This window comes from Oncorhynchus masou, chromosome 22 (genome assembly GCF_036934945.1).
Source record: "Oncorhynchus masou masou isolate Uvic2021 chromosome 22, UVic_Omas_1.1, whole genome shotgun sequence".
Classification (NCBI taxonomy): Eukaryota; Metazoa; Chordata; class Actinopteri; order Salmoniformes; family Salmonidae; genus Oncorhynchus; species Oncorhynchus masou.
Genome location: NC_088233.1, coordinates 56,170,252 through 56,190,324, shown reverse-complemented (window position 1 = coordinate 56,190,324; position 20,073 = coordinate 56,170,252). Strand labels below are relative to the sequence as shown.

At 42.3% G+C, this 20,073-nt stretch overlaps 1 protein-coding gene across 4 annotated transcripts in view; it reads right to left on the bottom strand.

Moving 5' to 3' along the window:
* ptdss2 (phosphatidylserine synthase 2) overlaps positions 1–20,073 on the bottom strand; it is a 35,314-nt gene that overhangs the window by 7,207 nt on the left and 8,034 nt on the right. For all 4 annotated transcript variants that reach the window (XM_064930610.1, XM_064930609.1, XM_064930611.1 and 1 more), the window contains 10 exons: positions 14,265–14,366; positions 12,939–13,021; positions 7,079–7,146; positions 5,813–5,947; positions 5,331–5,381; positions 5,053–5,166; positions 4,455–4,573; positions 4,134–4,248; positions 3,695–3,840; positions 3,412–3,597 (listed from right to left, as the gene is read on the bottom strand). In XM_064930610.1, coding sequence (XP_064786682.1) covers positions 3,412–3,597; positions 3,695–3,840; positions 4,134–4,248; positions 4,455–4,573; positions 5,053–5,166; positions 5,331–5,381; positions 5,813–5,947; positions 7,079–7,146; positions 12,939–13,021; positions 14,265–14,366 — 1,119 coding nt within the window. The remainder of the gene's footprint in view (positions 1–3,411; positions 3,598–3,694; positions 3,841–4,133; positions 4,249–4,454; positions 4,574–5,052; positions 5,167–5,330; positions 5,382–5,812; positions 5,948–7,078; positions 7,147–12,938; positions 13,022–14,264; positions 14,367–20,073) is intronic.

Genomic DNA, 20,073 nt, shown 5'->3' with positions numbered 1-20,073 from the left:
AACACGCTCACCCCATCCTCCCTAAGGGACAGTGTAGAATAGTAAGACATACAGCTGGGGAGGAGGAGACCACTTGTCAAGTCTCTGTTTAAACACGGCATGTCCAGACTACATGCGGCTATGGCTCATATATATATAAAAAAAAAACTTCCCCGTGATAGAAATAAAAATATATATAAGAAAATACTAACTGTTTTGTATGATATAGATATATATGGTGGCTTTTTTTTTAATATTAGGTGGCTTTTTTTAAATATTCCTCTGTACGCTTCAGAACCATGACTGAAGACAGTTGGCGGAAGGTGCAGGGTGAGGAGCTGCTGATCTGATTGGCTATCAGAGGATGGCGGGTGGGGTCAGCATGCTGACTGACAGGTTGAATCTCCTGTAATACAGCCAGGACGGCCAACCCTCTTGTAGAGAGCTACTGGGTGTGCTCCGGCCCTGCTTTAACACACCGGATTCAGTTAATTAAGCTTACCCGGCTCCTGAGCTGTTGATTTGTAGAATTATGTGTGTTTAAGCAAAAATGTTGACCGCTGAGGGTACTAAAGGACTAGAGTTGAGAAACTGCATGCACCCAAGGAGGGTAGCCATCTCTCTCTCCAGAAGTGGGGTAGCACTCCAGAAGGGGGGTTGGCCACACTGGGTTTGCCAGGGAGAATCGTTAGAAAAGCCCTCAGAGATAACATGACACGTCAGCTTTAGAAAACCAGCCTTGAGTTTCAAGTCATTTTTCTACTTCTTGCAGGGTGACATGGCATGTTAAAGGAAATAATCATTGACACAGCATCACACCACCAGCTCATGCCATGTCATACTTTATAAACTGTATTGGTGGCTGAGGAATGAGTCATACAGTGCATTCGAAAAGTATTCAGACTCCTTCACTTTTTCCACATTTCATTAAGTTACAGCCTTATTCAAAAATTGTTAAATTGTTTCCCCCCCTCATCAATCCACACACAATAACCCATAACGACAAAGCAAAAACAGGTTTAGAAATTGTTGCAAATTTATTAAAAATAAAAACTGAAATGACTAATTTACATAAGTATTCAGACCATTTACTCAGTACTTTGTTGAAGCACCTTTGGTAGCGATTACAGCCTAGAGTCTTCTTGGGTATGACACTACAAGCTTGGCACACCTGTATTTAATGAGTTACTCCCATTCTTCTCTGTAGACCTTCTCAAGCTCTGCCAGGTTGCTGCAGTTACTTTCAGACTCTGACTGGGCCACTCAAGGACATTCAGAGACTTGTCACGAAATCACCCCTGCATTGTCTTGGCTGTGTGCTTAGGGTCATTGTCCTTTTGGAAGGTAAACCCCCGCCTGAGGTCCTGAGTGCTCTTTAGCAGGTTTTCATCAAGGATCTCTCTGTACTTTGCTCCATTCATCTTTCCCTTGATCCTGACTAGTCTCCCAGTCACTGCTGCTGAAGAAAATCCCCACAGCATGATGCTGCCACCACCATGCTTCACTGTAGGGATGGTGCCAGGTTTCTTCCAGACGTGACACTTGGTATTCAAGCCAAAGAGTTTAAGCAGACCAGAGAATCTTGTTTCTCATGGTCTGAGAGTCCTTTGGTGCCTTTTGGCAAACTCCAAGTGTGCTGTCGTGCCTTTTACTGAGGAATGGCTTCCGTCTGGCCACTAAAAATAAAGGCCTGATTGGTGGAGTGCTGCAGAGATGGTTGTCCTTCTGGAAGGTTCTCCCATATCCACAGAGGAACTCTGGAGCTCTGTCAGAGTGACCATCAGGTTCCTGGTCGCCTCCCTGACCAAGGCCCTTCTCCCCGATTGCGCGGTTTGGCGTGGCGGCCAGCTCTAGGAAGAGACTTGGTGGTTCCAATCTTCTTCCATTTAAGACTGATGGAGGCCAGTTGTCTTGGGGACCTTAAATGTAGCAGAAATGTTTTGGTACCCTTCCCCAGATCTGTGCCTGGACACAATCCTGTCTCTGCACTCTACAGACAATTCCTTTGACCTCATGGCTTGGTTTTTGCTCTGACATGCACTGTCAACTCTGGGACCTTATACAGACAGGTGTGTGCCTTTCCAAATCATGTCCAATCAATTGAATTTACCACAGATGGACTCCAATGATGTTGTAGAAAAATCTCAAGGATGATCAATGGAAAAAGGATGCACCAGAGCTCAATTTAGAGTGAATAGTTACCTTATTTATGTATGTTATTATATATTTTTTGTTTAAAATTTTCCAAAATTACTAAACCTGTTTTCGCTTTGTCATTATGGGCCATTGTGTGTAAATTGGCGAGGATTTTCTCTTTTATCAATTTCAGAATAAGGCTGTAAATGTAACAAATTGTGGAAAAAGGGGTCTGAATACTTTCCGAATGCACTGTAGTCATAGCTTTCCAAATGTTCCAGAATGGCACTTTGAAGTGTGCAGTTGACAACTTCCACTTCATTTAGTGTTTTCACTGATCAAACCCTTTTCTAATTGAGGAACAATCTGAGAGAGAAAAGACAAAAAGGCCAGAGCGTGAGGTCAGAAAACAAAACAAAAAAACAGGAAGAGGATAGTAGTACGACACGGCAGAACCGAAAACAACACGCATCATGAGATGGATTGATTCTGTGGAGGAAAACATGGATCCATTTTGGATCCAGAGAAGGTGGTGGGTGATGATGGCACCAACGGCAGACCACGGCCTCGCTCCTACACCTACCTCACTGGACATGAACATTGCCGCTAAGAACGAGAAGGGACAGCAGGAGGGGTGGAGAAAACAGACGAGAAGCTTTAACATGCAGGGCTAATATACCCAGTCACGTCCAGCATGAGGGGAGGGGGGCAACATCCTTTTTGCCATTTAAAAAAAAAAAAACTTTATTTAACTAGGCAAGTCAGTTAATTAAGAACAAATTCTTATTTTCAATGACGGCCTAGGAACAGTGGGTTAACTGCCTGTTCAGGGGCAGAACGACCTTCTGGTTACTAGTCCAACGCTCTAACCACTAGGCTACCCTGCCGCCCCAAAAGAAAAATTGCACACTCAACCACGTAAAAAACATACACAACCATTATACCATATGGGGAGGTGAGGAAAAATAATATACCGAAAAAATAGACAAACATATGACATTACTAAAATAATAAAATGGGCAGCTAATGAACATAAGCTTCCATGAAGAATCAACATAAATGTATTCATAAACACGAATTTCATGCAAGGCATTTCTTATGAATTCATTAAATGAATCGGAATATTAAGTGTTACCAAAGCACGTCTGCATGGCACAGGTAACAGAAGAGACCAGAACGACTCCAGGCCATGACCCGAACACTGCTGAAGACCTCTTATACGGTATATATACACATTCTTGTCATTATTGCTATGCTCTACAACAGAGGAGACAGGCAGACTGGTTGGCAGCTTACCGGATGAAGAAGCGCCACAATGTCCAGCTGAGGATGAGGACGATGCCCAGGAACCAGCATTGGGTGACGAAGAAGGGGATGGGCAGCATGATGGTCCTGGGGTCGTATTTGACTACGATGAGGAACTCTGTCACGGTGATGGCCGCCACCAGCCACGCCTGCTGCCCCAGCTTCCTATAGAACTTCCTGAGGGAGGACGGAGGAGACAGAGACGGAGGATTTAATTGCTCGCCAGTAGTAAAGACACACTGCACACAATACATACAGTGTTACTAATACTCACGGGTCGTCCATGAAGTCGTAGATCTCCCTCATGGCCACTCCACCCACGTTGACAAAGAAGACGAGGCGAAGCAACACCAGGTAGTGCTCCGGAGGCATCCACAGCACAAACTTCAGGTAGAAGGTGTTCAGCTCCGCCAGCAGGAACTAACAGAGAGAACAAGAGAGAAGGGAGAGAGAGATGGAGAGACAGGCAGGGAGATTGCAGAGATTACAGGTCAGAGAGGAAGACTTGAGTAGAGAGATAAGCGACAGATTTAGTGTAGGTGAGCGTGAGAGCGCAAACTAGACAGAGAGTGACAGTCGACAAAGAGTTAAGTGAGAGGAATGAGAGAGAGAGCAACAGTGAGAGAGAGAGCAACAGTGAGAGAGAGAGCAACAGTGAGAGAGAGCGCAACAGTGAGAGAGAGCGCAACAGTGAGAGAGAGAGAGTGTCTCACCATGAAGATGATTCCCAGGACAGCCAGCCACCTGCGTAGGTTGGAGGCAGGCTTCCACTCAAACTTGACCCAGCTGTAGGGTGTGAACTGGAAGGCCATGCGCTTGATCTTCCCCCTGATTAACAGACACACACATATCATACACTATCCATCTCTAATAAGAATTGAGAACATTATATAAAAAAACTACTACTACAAACTCTTTGATGGGAGAATATTAGTTAAGTAAACAACGGCCATATCTATAACTCTTATGACATTGGGACTTTGTGCACAAGCTTAAGGAAGCGTAACCAAGGTGATAGGAGGTGGGCAGCGTACTTGTATGTGGGGATGTTCCACAGTCCCTGCCACTGGTAGGGCTTCATAGACAGCCAGCCTAAGGTCTTCATCCCAGCGTAGATCCCCAGGCCATTACACACCAGCACATCCATTATCCACTGAAAGACAGACATGACATTTAGGATTCACAGAACAAGACATGGCATTCGGCATTCTCTAAAGACAAAATCCTAACTCAAGCTTTCTGCACACATCATTCAGTATCTACTTACAGGGAGACCGATCTACTGACGGGGCGGCAGGTAGCCTAGTGGTTAGTGCTGGGCCAGTAACCGAATGGTTGCTAGATCGAAGCACCGAGCTGACAAGGTAAAAATCTGTCGTTCTGCCCCTGAACAAGGCAATTAACCCACTGTTCCTAGGCAGTCATTGTAAATAAGAATCTGTTCTCAACTTGCCTGGTTAAATAAAAAAGGTCAAACATTTATTTTTTTATTTTTTTTACACATTCAACGGACAGACTTGAAATTCAATAAAGTAATTTGCTTTTGAATTGCCTCCTAGTATCAAACATCCATTATCCAAACTCAACAGTGGACAAACATATCCTCGTGTGTTATGAAGAAGAGGTACATACATGGTCCCACCAGCACTCAGAGAAGTTGGGAAGCTGGTGCTCCAGACTGTACTCCAGGAACTCAAACATCACGCTGATGATCATACACATCCACCAGTCTCTGATCACAAGTGTCTGACAGAAGAAGGGAGGGAGATGTGAATGTTGTGGCTTCCTATAAGCAGTTACCCACCACTGTGTATGATGTCGTCATATTGCCAACTCTACCTTTAATCCAGTATTAATGCTAATCAAGCATGAAATATAGGCTTAAAATACAGTACACTACTCAGACCCACCTTAATATACCAGCCAAGAAAGTGAGCGGGGACAAAGCCATCCATCTTGTCCTGCAAAAATAGCATGTGTGTAATATTTTTTAACCTTTGTCAGTGATCTTTGGGACGGCCCTTTTACAACCATGTTAACAAAGAACTGAGAACCTTGTTTGGACGCGGACAACAGCGGATTGAAATATCTGTGGAAATTAGCGATTAATGAGTGGAATTTATGGTTACAAAATGAAAAAGCCCACAGAAAGCCAACATTTGAGTGTACAGTCCACTAGGGCAGTCTGTTGGCTTAAGGGAACCCAGTAGGAGCCCTGAGTGAAGTATTACACCGTCGAGCAAGACAGCGAGACACACCGAGAGAGAAAGAGAGGGAGGGAGAAACACACACACACACACCGAGAAAGAGAAATGTCTTTAGTGTCACAGTCCTTGCAGGTGCCACCATTGCTGTTGTGATACAGGTTAATGTGTGCGCGCACGTGTCTTACCCAGATGTTATGCCAGGGGTCGGTGGTGTTCCCCGGGTCGTATATGAGGCAGTTGCCGCCATAGTCCCTCTCCGGCAGGGCTACCCCCAGTTTGGGGTCAATGTACTTCATGAACTGTCTCCCATCACGGACCGTCTAATGAATGAGGGTAAATTAAGTATACACAAATAGATATTTAGTACTTGTCTATGTATACTGAACAAAAACAAACGCAACATGTAAAGTGTTGGTCCCATGTTTCATGAGCTGAAATAAAAGACCCCAGAAATGTTTCAGACACAAAAGGCTTCCCTCTCAAATGTTGTGCAAACATTTTTACATCCCTGTGTGTGAACATTTCTCCTTTGCCAAGATAATCCATCCACCTGACAGGTGTGGCATATCAAGAAGCTGATTAAACAGCATGATCATTACACAGGTGCACTTTGTGCTTGGGACAATAAAAGGCCACTTTAAAATGTGCAGTTATGTCACACAGCACAATGCCACAGATGCCTCAAGTTGAGGGAGTGTGCAATTGGCATGCTGACTGCAGGAATGTCCACCAGAGGTGTTGCCAGAGAATGGAATGTTAATTTCTACCATAAACCGTCTCCAATGTCGTTTTAGAAAATTTTGGCAGTACGTCCAACTGGCCTCACAACCGCAGACCACGTGTAATCACGCCAGCCCAGGCCCTCCACATCTGGTTTCTTTACCTGCGGGATCATCAGACTAGCCTCCCAGACGGCTGATGAAACCGAGGAGCATTTCTACCTGTAATCAAGCCCTTTTGTGGGGAAAAACTCATTCCGATTGGCTGGGCCCGACTCCCAGGCCCACCCATGGCTGCTCACCTGCTCAGTCATGTGAAATCCATAGATTATGGCTTAATTTATTTATTTCAATTGACTGATTTCCTTATATGAACTTTAACTCAGTAAAATTGCTGAAATTGCTGCAGTTGCGTTTAGATTTTTGTTCAGTATACTTTGAACACAACTTCTCTACGTACATTGAGAAGTTAACTCGTTTCTGGAAGATGTGTTCTCTTCCTTTTAAGTCCCTTCAGATCCATTCCGCATCTAATCATGTCATTGATCCTTTTCCCTTTTGATTGTCCCTCTTTACTAAAAAAAAATACCTAGTTGGCAGTGCTCAGAGAGAACTTGCATCTGTATTTTAAAGCTGATTGGAGTGATTATTCATTCAAACAATTCTATTGCAACTATAATAGCACAAACAATTCAGTGCTCGGGTGTGTGTGTGTTGGTGCAATCGACCCACCTGGAATAGCACAAAGATAAGGAATAGCTCGTAGACAACGGAGACACACAGCCAGAAGCGCCAGTATGCTGGAGAGAAAGAGACATAACAAAATATTATACATTTTAGCATAATCTATACTCCTGGGACATCCATCCACAAGGTGCTTTCCTTGTTAATGCTTTAGAGTCTAAGACATTGGAGGAGGAGGGAGTGCTAAGCTGAAATATGGAATTGTTTTAAGATGGTCTATCGATCATTCAGCGATTTGATTTAGAATTTTAGGACCCCTCAGGTATCCAAACAATATATTGATTTTGGCGTTTACTACTAAATCTCACATAAACACATTGAATAACACATTCATAAATGTCAAAAAGGACAGTCCAAAATGTATCATAAGAAACCAGGTTGACGCATCTGTCCTAAATCTAGCAAATAACTCACAAAACTACCTTCATACTTCCATTCCTTTTTTTACTGGTACCGGTTACCTTCAGATGAGTCCCGTGACAGATATCTTCAGTTTAAACTGACACTTTTTGATGGGATTTAAAAAAAAAATGTAACTATCGACTCTGCGGGGTTAAACAGTAAATAACCAAAACGGAGTCACTAATAAGGACCGCAAGGAAACATTACTGCACAGCATCCATTTAGTTTGTTTTGTTTATTGACAGTGTAGTAGTGCTGGGATACATACCGTAGCTCCAGTTTCTCCAGTCTAAAACCCTGGAGTAACCTTCACACCATCCAGTCCTATACAAGATTTTAGTCTCCTACAATGGGCCATTTGTTTTGCAAAATAGAAACACCTGGCAACAAGATGACAATGCCTGCAAACCACAAGTAGTGTTGTAGCATGACAAGTGTTGCCGTGTTTGCATTTGACTATCCATCACCTGTAGTAAACAAATGAGTAGGTATGAGTAGGACTACTTAAATAGCTAACAAAATGGTTAGTGGCCTTAAGTGTTGAGATTGCCTGCAATGACAACAAGCTCAGTCCGATGATGCTGTGACACACCACCCCAGACCATGACGGACCCTCCACCTCCAAATCGATCCCACTCCAGAGTACAGGCCTCAGTGTAACACTCATTCCTTCAACTATAAATGCAAATCTGGCCATCACCCCTGGTGAGACAAAACCCTGACTAGTCATTGGAGAGCACTTTTTGCCAGTCCTGTCTGGTCCAGCGAAGGTGGGTTTGTGCCCATAGGCAACGTTGTTGCCGGTGATGTCTGGTGAGGACATGCCTTACAACAGGCCTACAAGCCCTCAGTCCAGCCTCTCTCAGCCTACTGCGGACAGTCTGAGCACTGATGAGGGATTGTGCATTCCTGGTGTAACTTGGGCAGTTGTTGCAATCCTGTACCTGCCCTGTAGGTGTGATGTTCGGGTGTACCAATCCTGTGCAGGTGTTGTTACACGTGGCCTGCCACTGTGAGAATGATCAGATGTCCGTCCTCTCTCTCTGTAGCGCTGTCTTAGACGTCTCAGTACAGACATAGCAATTTATTGCCTTGACCACATCTGCAGTCCTCATGCCTCCTTGCAACATGCCTAAGCACATTCACACAGCTAAGCAGGGACCCTGGGCATCTTTATTTTGGTGTTTTTCAGAGTCAGTAGAAAGGCCTCTTTCGTGACCTAAATTTTCATAATTGCCTACTCACTGTAAGTGGTTAGTGTCTTAATAACCGTTCCACAGGTGCATGTTCATTAATTGTTTATGGTTCATTGAACAAGCATGGGAAAACGTGTTTAAATCCTTTACAATGAAGATCTGTGAAGTTATTTGGATTTTTAATAATTATCTTTGAAGGACAGGGTCCTGAAAAAGGGACGTTTCCTTTTTTGCTGAGTTTACAATGGCTCTTTGGTTTGTAGCCTGTAATGATTTGTAGCCCCTGCCAGGCTTTCCCACTGTCCTTGAAAAGGTTTTCATTTTTGGTCTTTGTATGCTGCCTTGCACTCCTTGATTTTGCTTTTGAGTTGCCTTGGAATGTTTTTCATTTTCTCTTTAGTGCTACCCGATTCAAAAACATTTTTAATTCCAGAGTTAACCACGGTTTATTATTGGGGAAGACGTTGAGACTTTATTTTTGGGAATAATGAGATCCTCACAGAAACGGATGTACTCACAGTTTAGCTCATCCGACTCTACATACTATGTTATGATCTGATCTCCTAAGAAAAATTGAAAAATATGCACCTATGACGTTACCACAACAGAGGATCAGACAAGTTTAATTTCAGGTAGGACATGAAACATATTGCTGATATGGTAAATGTTCAGATTAAAATTGTGCAATTCAGAGTTTCACAGCTGAATGGGACAAGCTGTAAAAGACAAATTCCCAGTTTCCACTGTTCCTGACCAATGCACATGCTGCGATTAAATAAACAAAAAGTTGTTCAACTGGTGGTGCTTGAAACGACACACTAGGAAAAGGCTAAATCTGTCTCTGCAGTAAGGCTGCACGATTTGGACAAAAATGGACATTTTTTTGGGGGGGCCAGATATTGCAATTATGATCATGAATTGCAAATTTCCAACACTTGAGTGAAAAACATGTCTAACGAAATTACCAAGTTAAAACAACTGTCAGGGTAGAGATCTTCTAATATGAGATCATATGAATTAATACATACTGTGCTAACAGAATACAAGTCCAAATGAAACAAATCTTTTCCAACATTGTTATAGGCTACATACACCTACATATTAACAAAACGCATGTTTTATATGATCATAGAAATATAGTGTGCTATAAGCATAGCACTTATTAATTTATGATTAACATTATGGAGTTCTTATTTTAGCATTAATTTTTAAACAACCTAAATTAATTATTTATTCAGGAAGGTGGAATAGGAAGCTTATGATTGTGTAATTATGTACAAGTAGGCTCAAATCATTATTATTATTGAAATTGTTAGTCAAAGTTCCAGATATGCATCGTTGGTCACAGATAAATAAATAATGTAGGGGCGTGGATCAGTCAGTATCTGGTGTGACCACCATTTGCCTCATGCAGCACGACACATCTCCTTTGCATAGAGTTGATCAGGCTGTTGATTGTGGCCTGTGGAATGTTGTCCCACTCTTCTTCAATGGCTGTGTGAAGTTGCTGGATATTGGCGGGAACTGGAAAATGCTGCTGTACACGTCAATCCAGAGCATCCAAAACGTACTCAATGGGTGACATGTCTGGTGAGCAGGCCATGGAAGAAAGGACATTTTAATCTCCCAGCAATCGGGTACAGATCCTTGCAACATGGGGACTGTGCATTATGCTGAAACATGATGTGATGGAGGAATGGCACAACAATGGGCCTCAGCATGTCGTCACGGTATCTCTGTGCATTCAAATTGCAATCGATAAAATGCAATTGAATTCGTTGTCCAATTTATGCCTACCCATATCATAACCCCACTGTCACCATGGGGCACTCTGGTCCCTACGTTGATATCAGCAAACTGCTTGCCAGCACGACACACGCAGTCTGCCCGGTACAGTTGAAATCAGGATCGATCCGTAAAGAGCACACTTCTCCGGCGTACCAGTGGCCATTGAAAGTGAGCATTTGCCCACTGAAGTTGGTTACGACGCCAAACAGCAGTCAGGTCAAGAACCTGGTGGGGATGACGAGCATGCAGATTAACTTCCCAGAGACGGTTCCTGACAGTTTGTTCAGAAATTCTTTGGTGTGCAAACCCACAGTTTCATCAGCTGTCTGGCTAGTCTCAGACCATGCCGCAGGTGAAGAAGCCAGAAGGGGATGTCCTCGGCTGGCTTGGTTACACTTGATCTGCGGTTGAACATATTGCCACTAATGGTAGAGAAATTAAAATTAAATTCTCTGGCAACAGCTCTGATGGACATTCCTGCAGTCAGCATGCCAATTCCCTCAAAACAGACATCTGTGGCATTGTCTTGTGTGCACCTGCACATTTTAGAGTAGCATTTTATTGTCCCCAGCACTCGGTGCACCTGTGTAATGATCATGCTGTTTAATCAGCTTCTTGATATGCCACCCCTGTCAGGTGGATAGATTATCTTGGCAAAGGAGAAATGCTCACTAACAGGAATAGAAACAAATTTGTGCACAAAATTTGAGAGAAACACTTTTTGATCAGACTATATACACACACACAAAAGCATGTGAACACCCCTTAATTTGTGGATTTGGCCATTTCAGCCACACCCGTAAAATGTATGCCCTGCTAGAGCTGCCCCGGTCAACTCTAAGTGCTGTTATTGTGAAATGGAAACGTCTAGGAGCAACAACAGCTCAACTGCAAAGTGTTAGGTAACAAGCTCACAGAACGGGACTGCAGAGTGCTGAAAGCGTGTAAAAATCGTCTGTCCACGGTTGCAGCACTCACTGCCGAGTTCCCAACCGCCTCTGGAAGCAATGTCAGCACAAGAATTGTTCGTTGGGAGCATCATGAAATGGTTTCCCATGACCGAGAAGCCGCAAACAAGCCTAAAATCACCATGTGCAACGGCAAGCATTGGTTGGAGTGGAGTAAAGCTCACCGCCATCTGGAGCACTGGAAATGTGTTATCTGGAGTGACAAATCACGCTTCACCATCTGGCAGTCCGACGTACGAATCTGGATTTGGCGGATGTATTGTAATCCCTATGTAATCTGTATGTATGTCACACAGTCGGGATAGTCGTCATGGCCCACTCCATTGTAATGTAATCTGATGCAGTGTATGTAAATCTGTATGTCACACAGTCGGGATAGTCGTCATGGCCCACTCCATTGTAATGTAATCTGATGCAGTGTATGTAATCTGTATGTCACACAGTCGGGATAGTCGTCATGGCCCACTCCATTGTAATGTAATCTGATGCAGTGTATGTAAATCTGTATGTCACACAGTCGGGATAATGTAATCGATCAGTGTATGTAATGGCCCACTCCATTGTAATGTAATCTGATGCAGTGTATGTAATCTGTATGTCACACAGTCGGGATAGTCGTCATGGCCCACTCCATTGTAATGTAATCTGATGCAGTGTATGTAATCTGTATGTACGTCACACAGTCAAGATAGTCTTCATGGCCCACTCCATTGCTGTGCCTCCAAACATCTATATTGATCTAGAAGCAGACATGCATTCTTTCTCTCCCCACTGAAGACATTTTCAGAGGAAGAACAGACCTGCTCTTCACACCAGTATCTCTACTTGCACATCCATCACTCTGCTGTTTAATTGCTAAATTGTAATTACGTCGACCACTACGGCCTATTTATTGCCTTACCTCCCTAAATCTTACTACATTTGCACACACTGTATATAGATTTTTCTACTGTATTATTGAATGGGTTTGTTAATTCCATGTCTAACTGTTGTTTGTGTTGAATTGCTATGTTTCATCTTGGCAAACGTCACAGTTGTAAATGACAACTTGTTCTCAACTGGCCTAACCTGGTTAAATAAAGGTGAAATATAAAAATAAGACCGCAGAGCGATACTCCATTACAGAGTTTGATTTACACCTGTGCTTGCCACAGCAGTTGACAACTTTTTATGTTTGACATGTCCACAGTGCTGCAGCACCACCACCTTTGAAAGCAGCGATTCACCGCAAGCCATATCTGGGAAGAATATTATAGGTTTTCGGTTTCTCAAAAGCATTAAATCCCTCTTTTCTTTCAAAGTGTGAAAGTGACCATGTTGACTCACTAACGGTGTCTCTTTGGACAGGATGTAGTTTTGCTGAGAGCGTGTCCCATGTCAATGCACTTAGCCTACGTATCAAAAGGCTTGGCAGGCTCGTATTCACTGAAGTACAACAGCACGACGAAGCAGAAATGTGAAGAGTATTTGCACTGCGGCTGGAGGTTGTGTTACCTGGATGTGGTCTGGTGAATGGGCCATCTTTGGCTTGTGTCACTCCAAAGCAGAGGAAGACTAGGATGCTGGCCACAATCCCTCTAGTAGAAAACACAAGCAGACTTCAGTAAATAGAACAACTAATGATAAACTCACAGCTCAATCCTCTTCACAGGATGACTAAAAAGATACATTTAGAATATTATGACATCTATATACATGGACTGGAATTCATGGTTTGCATTAAAATGTCATTATTTGACCCATGTTTTGGCTAAAGAGCATTAAATCATCATTTTACTTTCAGCCCTCCTTAGAGGTTGTTCTGTAGGTCAAGTTGGGTGAAAGAGCTAGTTTTAGAGGTGGAAGACTAGGCAAGTTAAGGGCAGGGCCCAGGCAAGCTGAGTACGTGTGGCATGCTAGCTGTACCCATCATGTCATAAGGTGAATTCACCAATTTGTAAGTCGCTCTGGATAAGAGCGTCTGCCAAATGACTTAAATGTAAATGTCAGTGCACATGACTGAAGAGGCGAAAAGAAGAAGTTGTAGTGGGCTCTAATCTCCCAGGCGAGCTGGGCTCCGCTGACAACGGCAAATCCCGTTAATGACCATCGGATTGTCAGTACAGATAACAGAAATAGCTGGTTGGGGTTAACGCCTTCCTAAGTAACACCAACACTACACACAGAAACAAGCGTGCAAACACACTTCCTCCATCTGAAGACTCCCCAATGCTGCCAAATTCCTCTGCTCGCAAAACTCACTGAAATGGCTTAAGACCATGCAGAGGCTCTTAAAGTTCTTCTTACTTAGTCACAAAACATATACTTTTTTTTGTTTTGTATGTTAATGACTAGTACCAAAGCAGGGGGGTGGGAATATAAACAGTCCTCTGCTCCCCAAAGCATCCAGTAGTCAATACCTTGCTTTTTCCTACATTATATCTATGCCTTGCAATCTTCGATGTATTCTCCAACAGCCATTAATATTTAATTTGCTTGAGTGCTGGCCATTTCTTTCATAATAGTGTGATGTTTACTAGGTTTCACAGCATCTTTACGCTACAGAACTTAGTAAGAGTTGTGCATGTATTACCATGCAATATCTATTTTGACATTTCAAAAAAGTGCTCAAGAACTGAACAGCCAAAGCTAAAAATAAAGGAGGAACCTAAAAGACTGTGCTGACTGTGCTATAAGCCAGCTGGGCTGAAGGTGACTGGCTGTTCGAGGTGGAAGTGATTCCTTTCACACAAGCAGTCGTGACTAAGTGTGTGTCGCCGTGCTGCATGATTATAGAAGATTATAGAAGAGACATTGTGTGTGCGTAACCGAATTGCTGACCTTTTCGTGTTGTACGTCGTATCCTGGGGTGTCTCCTCCAACAGAGTGACATAGACCAACACACACGTGAGAATGAAAAGCACAGTGACTGTATGTGCTCTCCTGCAATGAGAGAGAGGGAGGGTGAGGAGAGAGAGCGGCAATCAATGACAGGGTGGCAAGAAGAATCAGCAACATTCATTGGCTGGACATGCAATGAGCAGTGTGTGTGTGTGTGTGTGTAAGAAAGAGTTGAGCTTCTTGGGCGAATTCAGTTCAATGACAACAGATTGTTCATTTCCACCGTGCTGATACTGGGCTGTTAAACTAGGATGCTGTATGGAGGAATGGTGTGAGTACACTTAAGAGAGTTCCCTTTTCTCCACAGTTAAGTGTGCTACATATGAACAGGCCACATTGCATGTTTCAAGTCTGTACCTACCACACCCACACATTAACCAAAAAGACTGGTAGGGGCAGGGAAAAGAAAAAAACTCAGAGGGAATGTTAGTGGTAGGTCAGAGGTTGTTCAATAGGGTAAATGGTGTGAAAGAGCGATAGGAGGGAGAAGGGTGGAAGAGGACATTGAGCGGTACGATGCCTGTCTGCCAGCCTTCTTGAGAGAGACGTTGTGAGCATAGGGCTAGGCGATATATCGAATTCATTTGGACTTGTTTTAGCGCGATATTCCAAACGCAATAAAAAAAAAATGGGCGTTTATGCCTGCTTGTTCTCATGTGGTCCTTTTGGTCTAATCTCCTTCTGTGCTGGGTGCACCTTCTTATTTACACCAGAGATCTGTATACACAGTGCCTTCAGAAAGTATTCACACTCCTAGACTTTTTCTACAACTTGTGTTACAATCTGAACTTAAAAATCGATTGAATTGAGATTTTGTGTCACTGATCTTATACACAATACCCCAGATTGTCAAAGTGGATTTTTTTTTTTTTATCGTTTACAAATTAATTACAAATGAGAAGCTGAAATATCTTGAGTCAATAAGTATTCAATCCTTTTGTTATGACAAGCCTAAATAAGTTCATGGAGGTAAAACAATGTCTAAATAAGTTGCATGGACTCACTCGGTGTGCATTAATAGTGTGAAACATGATTTTTGAATGACTACCTCAGCTCTACACCTCACACATACTGATAATTGTAAAGGTTCCTCAGTCAAGCAGTGGATTTCAAGCACAGCTTAAGCTTGAAAGACCAGGGAGGTTTTCCACAAAGGGCATCTATAGGTAGATGGGTAAAAAAATGTTTTTTTTTAAAAAGCAGGCATTGAATATCCCTTTGAGCATGGTGCAGTTAATTACACTTTGTATGGTGTATCAATACACCCAGTCACTACAAAGACAGGCACCCTTCCTAACTCAGTTGCCGGAGAAGGAGGAAACAGCTCAGGGATTTCCCCATGAGGCCAATGATGATTAAAACAGTTCAAATGTAATGGCAAGTCGGCTGGGGCCACTACTTTTACATATGGGTGGCCCCAGCGGATACCCAACGCTTGGCGTTGCAAGCGCCATGCTCTACCGACTGAGCCACACAGGACCCAATGGCTGTGTTAAGAGATAAAGTAGGATGGATTAACAACATTGTAGTTACTCTGGAATGTTAATGCATATACCTAAATTCCCAATCTGGCCCTCAAACCATCGTGGTCACCTAATAATCCCCAGTTTACAATTGGCTCATTCATCCCCCCTCCTCTCCCCTGGAACTATTCCCCACGTCGTTGGTGCAAATGAGGATGTGTTCTCAGTCAACTTACCTGGTAAAATAACAGATTAAAAAAAATGCTTAGTTTGTCACACATGGCATTGCCGTACCACATACTGCTAGAAGCATTTTAGCCAAAGACTGTTATACTACCTCTCAAGTCTGTCTTATAAATGTGCAATCATTGTGAGAAATAAGGTAAGCCACTTGATTTCAAATCTGAACAAAGTGGACAGGCTAGAATGCTATTCAAACAGTAGGGTGTGTATGACTATTCAACTGTTCTGCCTTGTTAGCTAGCAAATAGATCTAAGTTGGCTAAACTTGAAATATAAAGATCAACTAGCTACTGATTAGCACGTGGGCTTATGATTGAGAGATAGAAAATTGACACTGTTTTTGAGAACTATAATGCCTGCTGCAAGAAGTGAGTCAATATTAGTGAATGTGGCAAGGTTTGAAAACTAATACAGACTACAAAGGGAAACCTAGACGGGAGCTGCCCAGTGACACGAATCTACCAGACGAGCTAAATGCGGCAATCAACACTGAAGCATGCATGAATGCACCAGCAGTTCCGGCCGACTGCGTGATCACGCTCTCCGTAGCCGATGTGGGCAAGCCCTTTAAAACAGGTCAAAATTCAAAGCTGTGGGGCCAAACAGATTACCAGGACGTGTAATCAAAGCATGTACGAACCAACTGGCAAGTGTCTTCACTGACATTTTCAACCCCTCCCTGACCAAGTCTAATACCTACATGGTGTTTCAAGCAGACCACCAAAGTCCATGTGCCCAAGGAAGAGAAGGTAACCTGCCTAAATGATTACCACCTGAAGCAGTCACGTCAGAAGCCATGAAGTGTTTTGAAAAGCTGGTCAAACAAGTGAGTTGGCCATGGCAATATTTATAAAATGTCCTATCAATAGAGTATCCTTGATTTGAAAATGTAAAGTGATGGAGGGAGGGGGAGGGAAAGGGATAATGATAAAAACACATGGAGCACAGAGGGGAATAAAGAGCGCTGCCGCATGCCATAAAGGAGGTGTTGTATGCAGATCGCATTGGCCTGATATGACAAGATGGTGATGTTGAGTCATGGAGCAGGCATGTGGTTTTGTTGTTCCCCTCTGTAATCCATTTGGCAGGAGAGAGCTTTTTGTATGACTCCTGCCTAACAACAAACCACTGGGGAGAAAAGCTTGCTGGGACATCCTTCCATGCAGGCACCAGATCAGCACACTCCAATTGACTAGCTTTAAGGCCTAGACTATCTCACAGAGCACTATTCACTTGGTAGTGTGATGTCTTTGGCTATCATTAATGTGATGATGATAATCGATTTGATAAAACAATGTTTAATTACTCCTGTAACAATTACCACATCAGAAATCTTGGGGCTCCACTTCGGTTTGTATCATGAGTTACCTTTTTTCGAATTAACTCTAAAAGATATAGCCTACATTTCAGCCATCAAGGAATTGTTATCTTCTATAAGTCTCATTTTGAATTATGTAAAATCTTTGGATATCTGCAAGAACCCTAGCATAAATGAATCAGCGATACACAAATTGGTTTAATTATTTACTAGCTAACTAACTAACCACATAGAATTACATACAGAGTAGAGTTATTGGTTACTAATCCAATGCAATGAAAGGTCCCTAGTGAACTAAACCGATATGACAGCTTGTAAGACCAAATGAAGAGAGAGAGGGCCATGTAAGAAAGAGCATGAGAAAAGAAAAAAAAGGACTTCACCATCACACATACAGCTGATAACTATGGTCATGGAAATGCTTTGCACATGATCAGTTATTTTCTAGATATTTTTTAGAAAGTAACTAACTGAAAAGCGGTGCGTACATATGTATTCACCCCTTTCGCAATGAAGTCCCTCAATAAGATATGGTGCAACCGATTACCTTCAGAAGTCACAGAATTAGTTCAATAAAGGCCAACTGCAAGCAATCGAAGTGTCACATTGATCTCATATAGACCGCAGACGGGTACAGTTGAAGTCGGAAGTTTACATACACCCTAGCCAAATACATTTAAACTCAGTTTTGACCATTCCTGACATTTAATCATAGGACATTTTTACTGTCTTAGGTCAGTTAGGATCACCACTTTATTTTAAGTGAAATGTCAGAACAATAGTCGAGATAATTATTTATTTCACCACATTCCCAGTGGGTCAGAAGTTCACATACAGTACACTCAATTAGTATTTGGTAGCATTGCCTTTAAATTGTTTAACTTGGGTAAAACGTCATTTCGGGTAGCTTTCCACAAGAAATTGGGTGAATTTTGGCCCATTCCTCCGGACAGAGCTGGTGCAACTGAGTCAGGTTTGTAGGCCTCCTTGCTTACACGCTTTTTCAGTTCTGCTCACAAATGTCCTATTGGATTGAGGTCAGGGCTTTGTGATGGCCACTCCAATACCTTAACTTTGTTGTCCTTAAGCCATTTTTCCACAACTTTGGAAGAATACTTGGGGTCATTGTCCATTTGGAAGACCCATTTGCGATGTTGCTTCAATATCTCCTCATAATTTTACTTCCTCCTGATGCCATCTATTTTGTGAAGTGCACCACTCCTTCCTGCAGCAAAGCACCCCCACAACATGATGCTGCCACCCCCTTGCTTCACGGTTGGGATGGTGTTCTTCGGCTTGCAAGCCTCTCTTTTTCCTCCCCAAAAAATTTATGGCCAAACAGTTCCATTTTTGTTTCATCCGACCAGAGGATATTTCTTCAAAAAGTAAGATCTTTGTCCCCATGTGCAGTTGCAAACCGTAGTCTGGCTTTTTAATTCCGGTTATGGAGCAGTGGCTTCTTCCTTGCTGAGCGGCAAATAGAACTGTTTGGCCAGAATGACTAGAGGTCGACCGATTATGATTCTTCAACGCCGATACCGATTATTGAAGGACCAAGAAAAACAAAAAACAGATACCGATTAATCTCATATATAGAGACATATAATATATATATATATATATATATATATATATATAAATAATGACAATTACATGAATACATGAACATGTATTTTAACTTAATACATCAATAACATCTATTTTAGTCTCAAATAATGAAACATGTTAAATTTTGTTTAAATAATGCAAAAACAAAGTGTTAGAGAAGAAAGTAAAAGTGCAATATGTAAAAAAGCTAACGTTTAAGTTCCTTGCTCAGAACATGAAAGCTGGTGGTTCCTTTTAACATGAGTCTTCAATATTCCCAGAGAATAAGTTTTAGGATGTAGTTATTATAGGACTAGGTCTCTCTTTATCATTTGTATTTCATATACACCTTTGACTATTGGACGTTCTAAAAGGTACTTTAGTATTTGCCAGCCTAATCTGAGGAGTTGATAGGCTTGAAGTCAAACAGCACTGTACTTCAAGCATTGCGAAGAGCTGCTGGCAAAAACGCAGGAAAGTGCTGTATGAATGAATGCTTACGAGCCTGCTGCTGCCTACCACCGCTCAGACAGACTGCTCTATCAAATCATAGATTTAATTATAACACACAGAAATACGAGCCTTAGGTCATTAATATGGTCAAATCCGGAAACTATCATTTCGAAAACTAAACATTTATTCTTTCAGGGAAATACAGAACCGTTCCGTATTTTATCTAACGGGTGGCATCCCTAAGTCTAAATATTGCTGTTACATTGCACAACTTTCAATGTTATGTCATAATTATGTAAAATTCTGGCAAATTAGTTCGCTATGAGCCATGTGGCCCAAACTGTTGCATATACTCGGACTCTGCGTGCAATGAACGCAAGAAAAGTGACAATTTGCCTAGTTAATAATGCCTGCTATCATGAATTTCTTTTAAAAAAATATGCAGGTTAAAACAAAAATATATACTTCTGTGTATTGATTTTAACAAAGGCATTGATGTTTATGGTTAGGTACATTCATGCAACGATTGTGCTTTTTTCATGAATGTGCTTTTATTAAATCATCCTCCGTTTGGCGAAGTTGGCTGTCTTTGTTAGGAAGAAATGGCGTTCACAACGAGCCAGGCGGCACAAATTGCTGCATATACCCTGACTCTGTTGCACAGAACGCAAGAGAAGTGACAGTT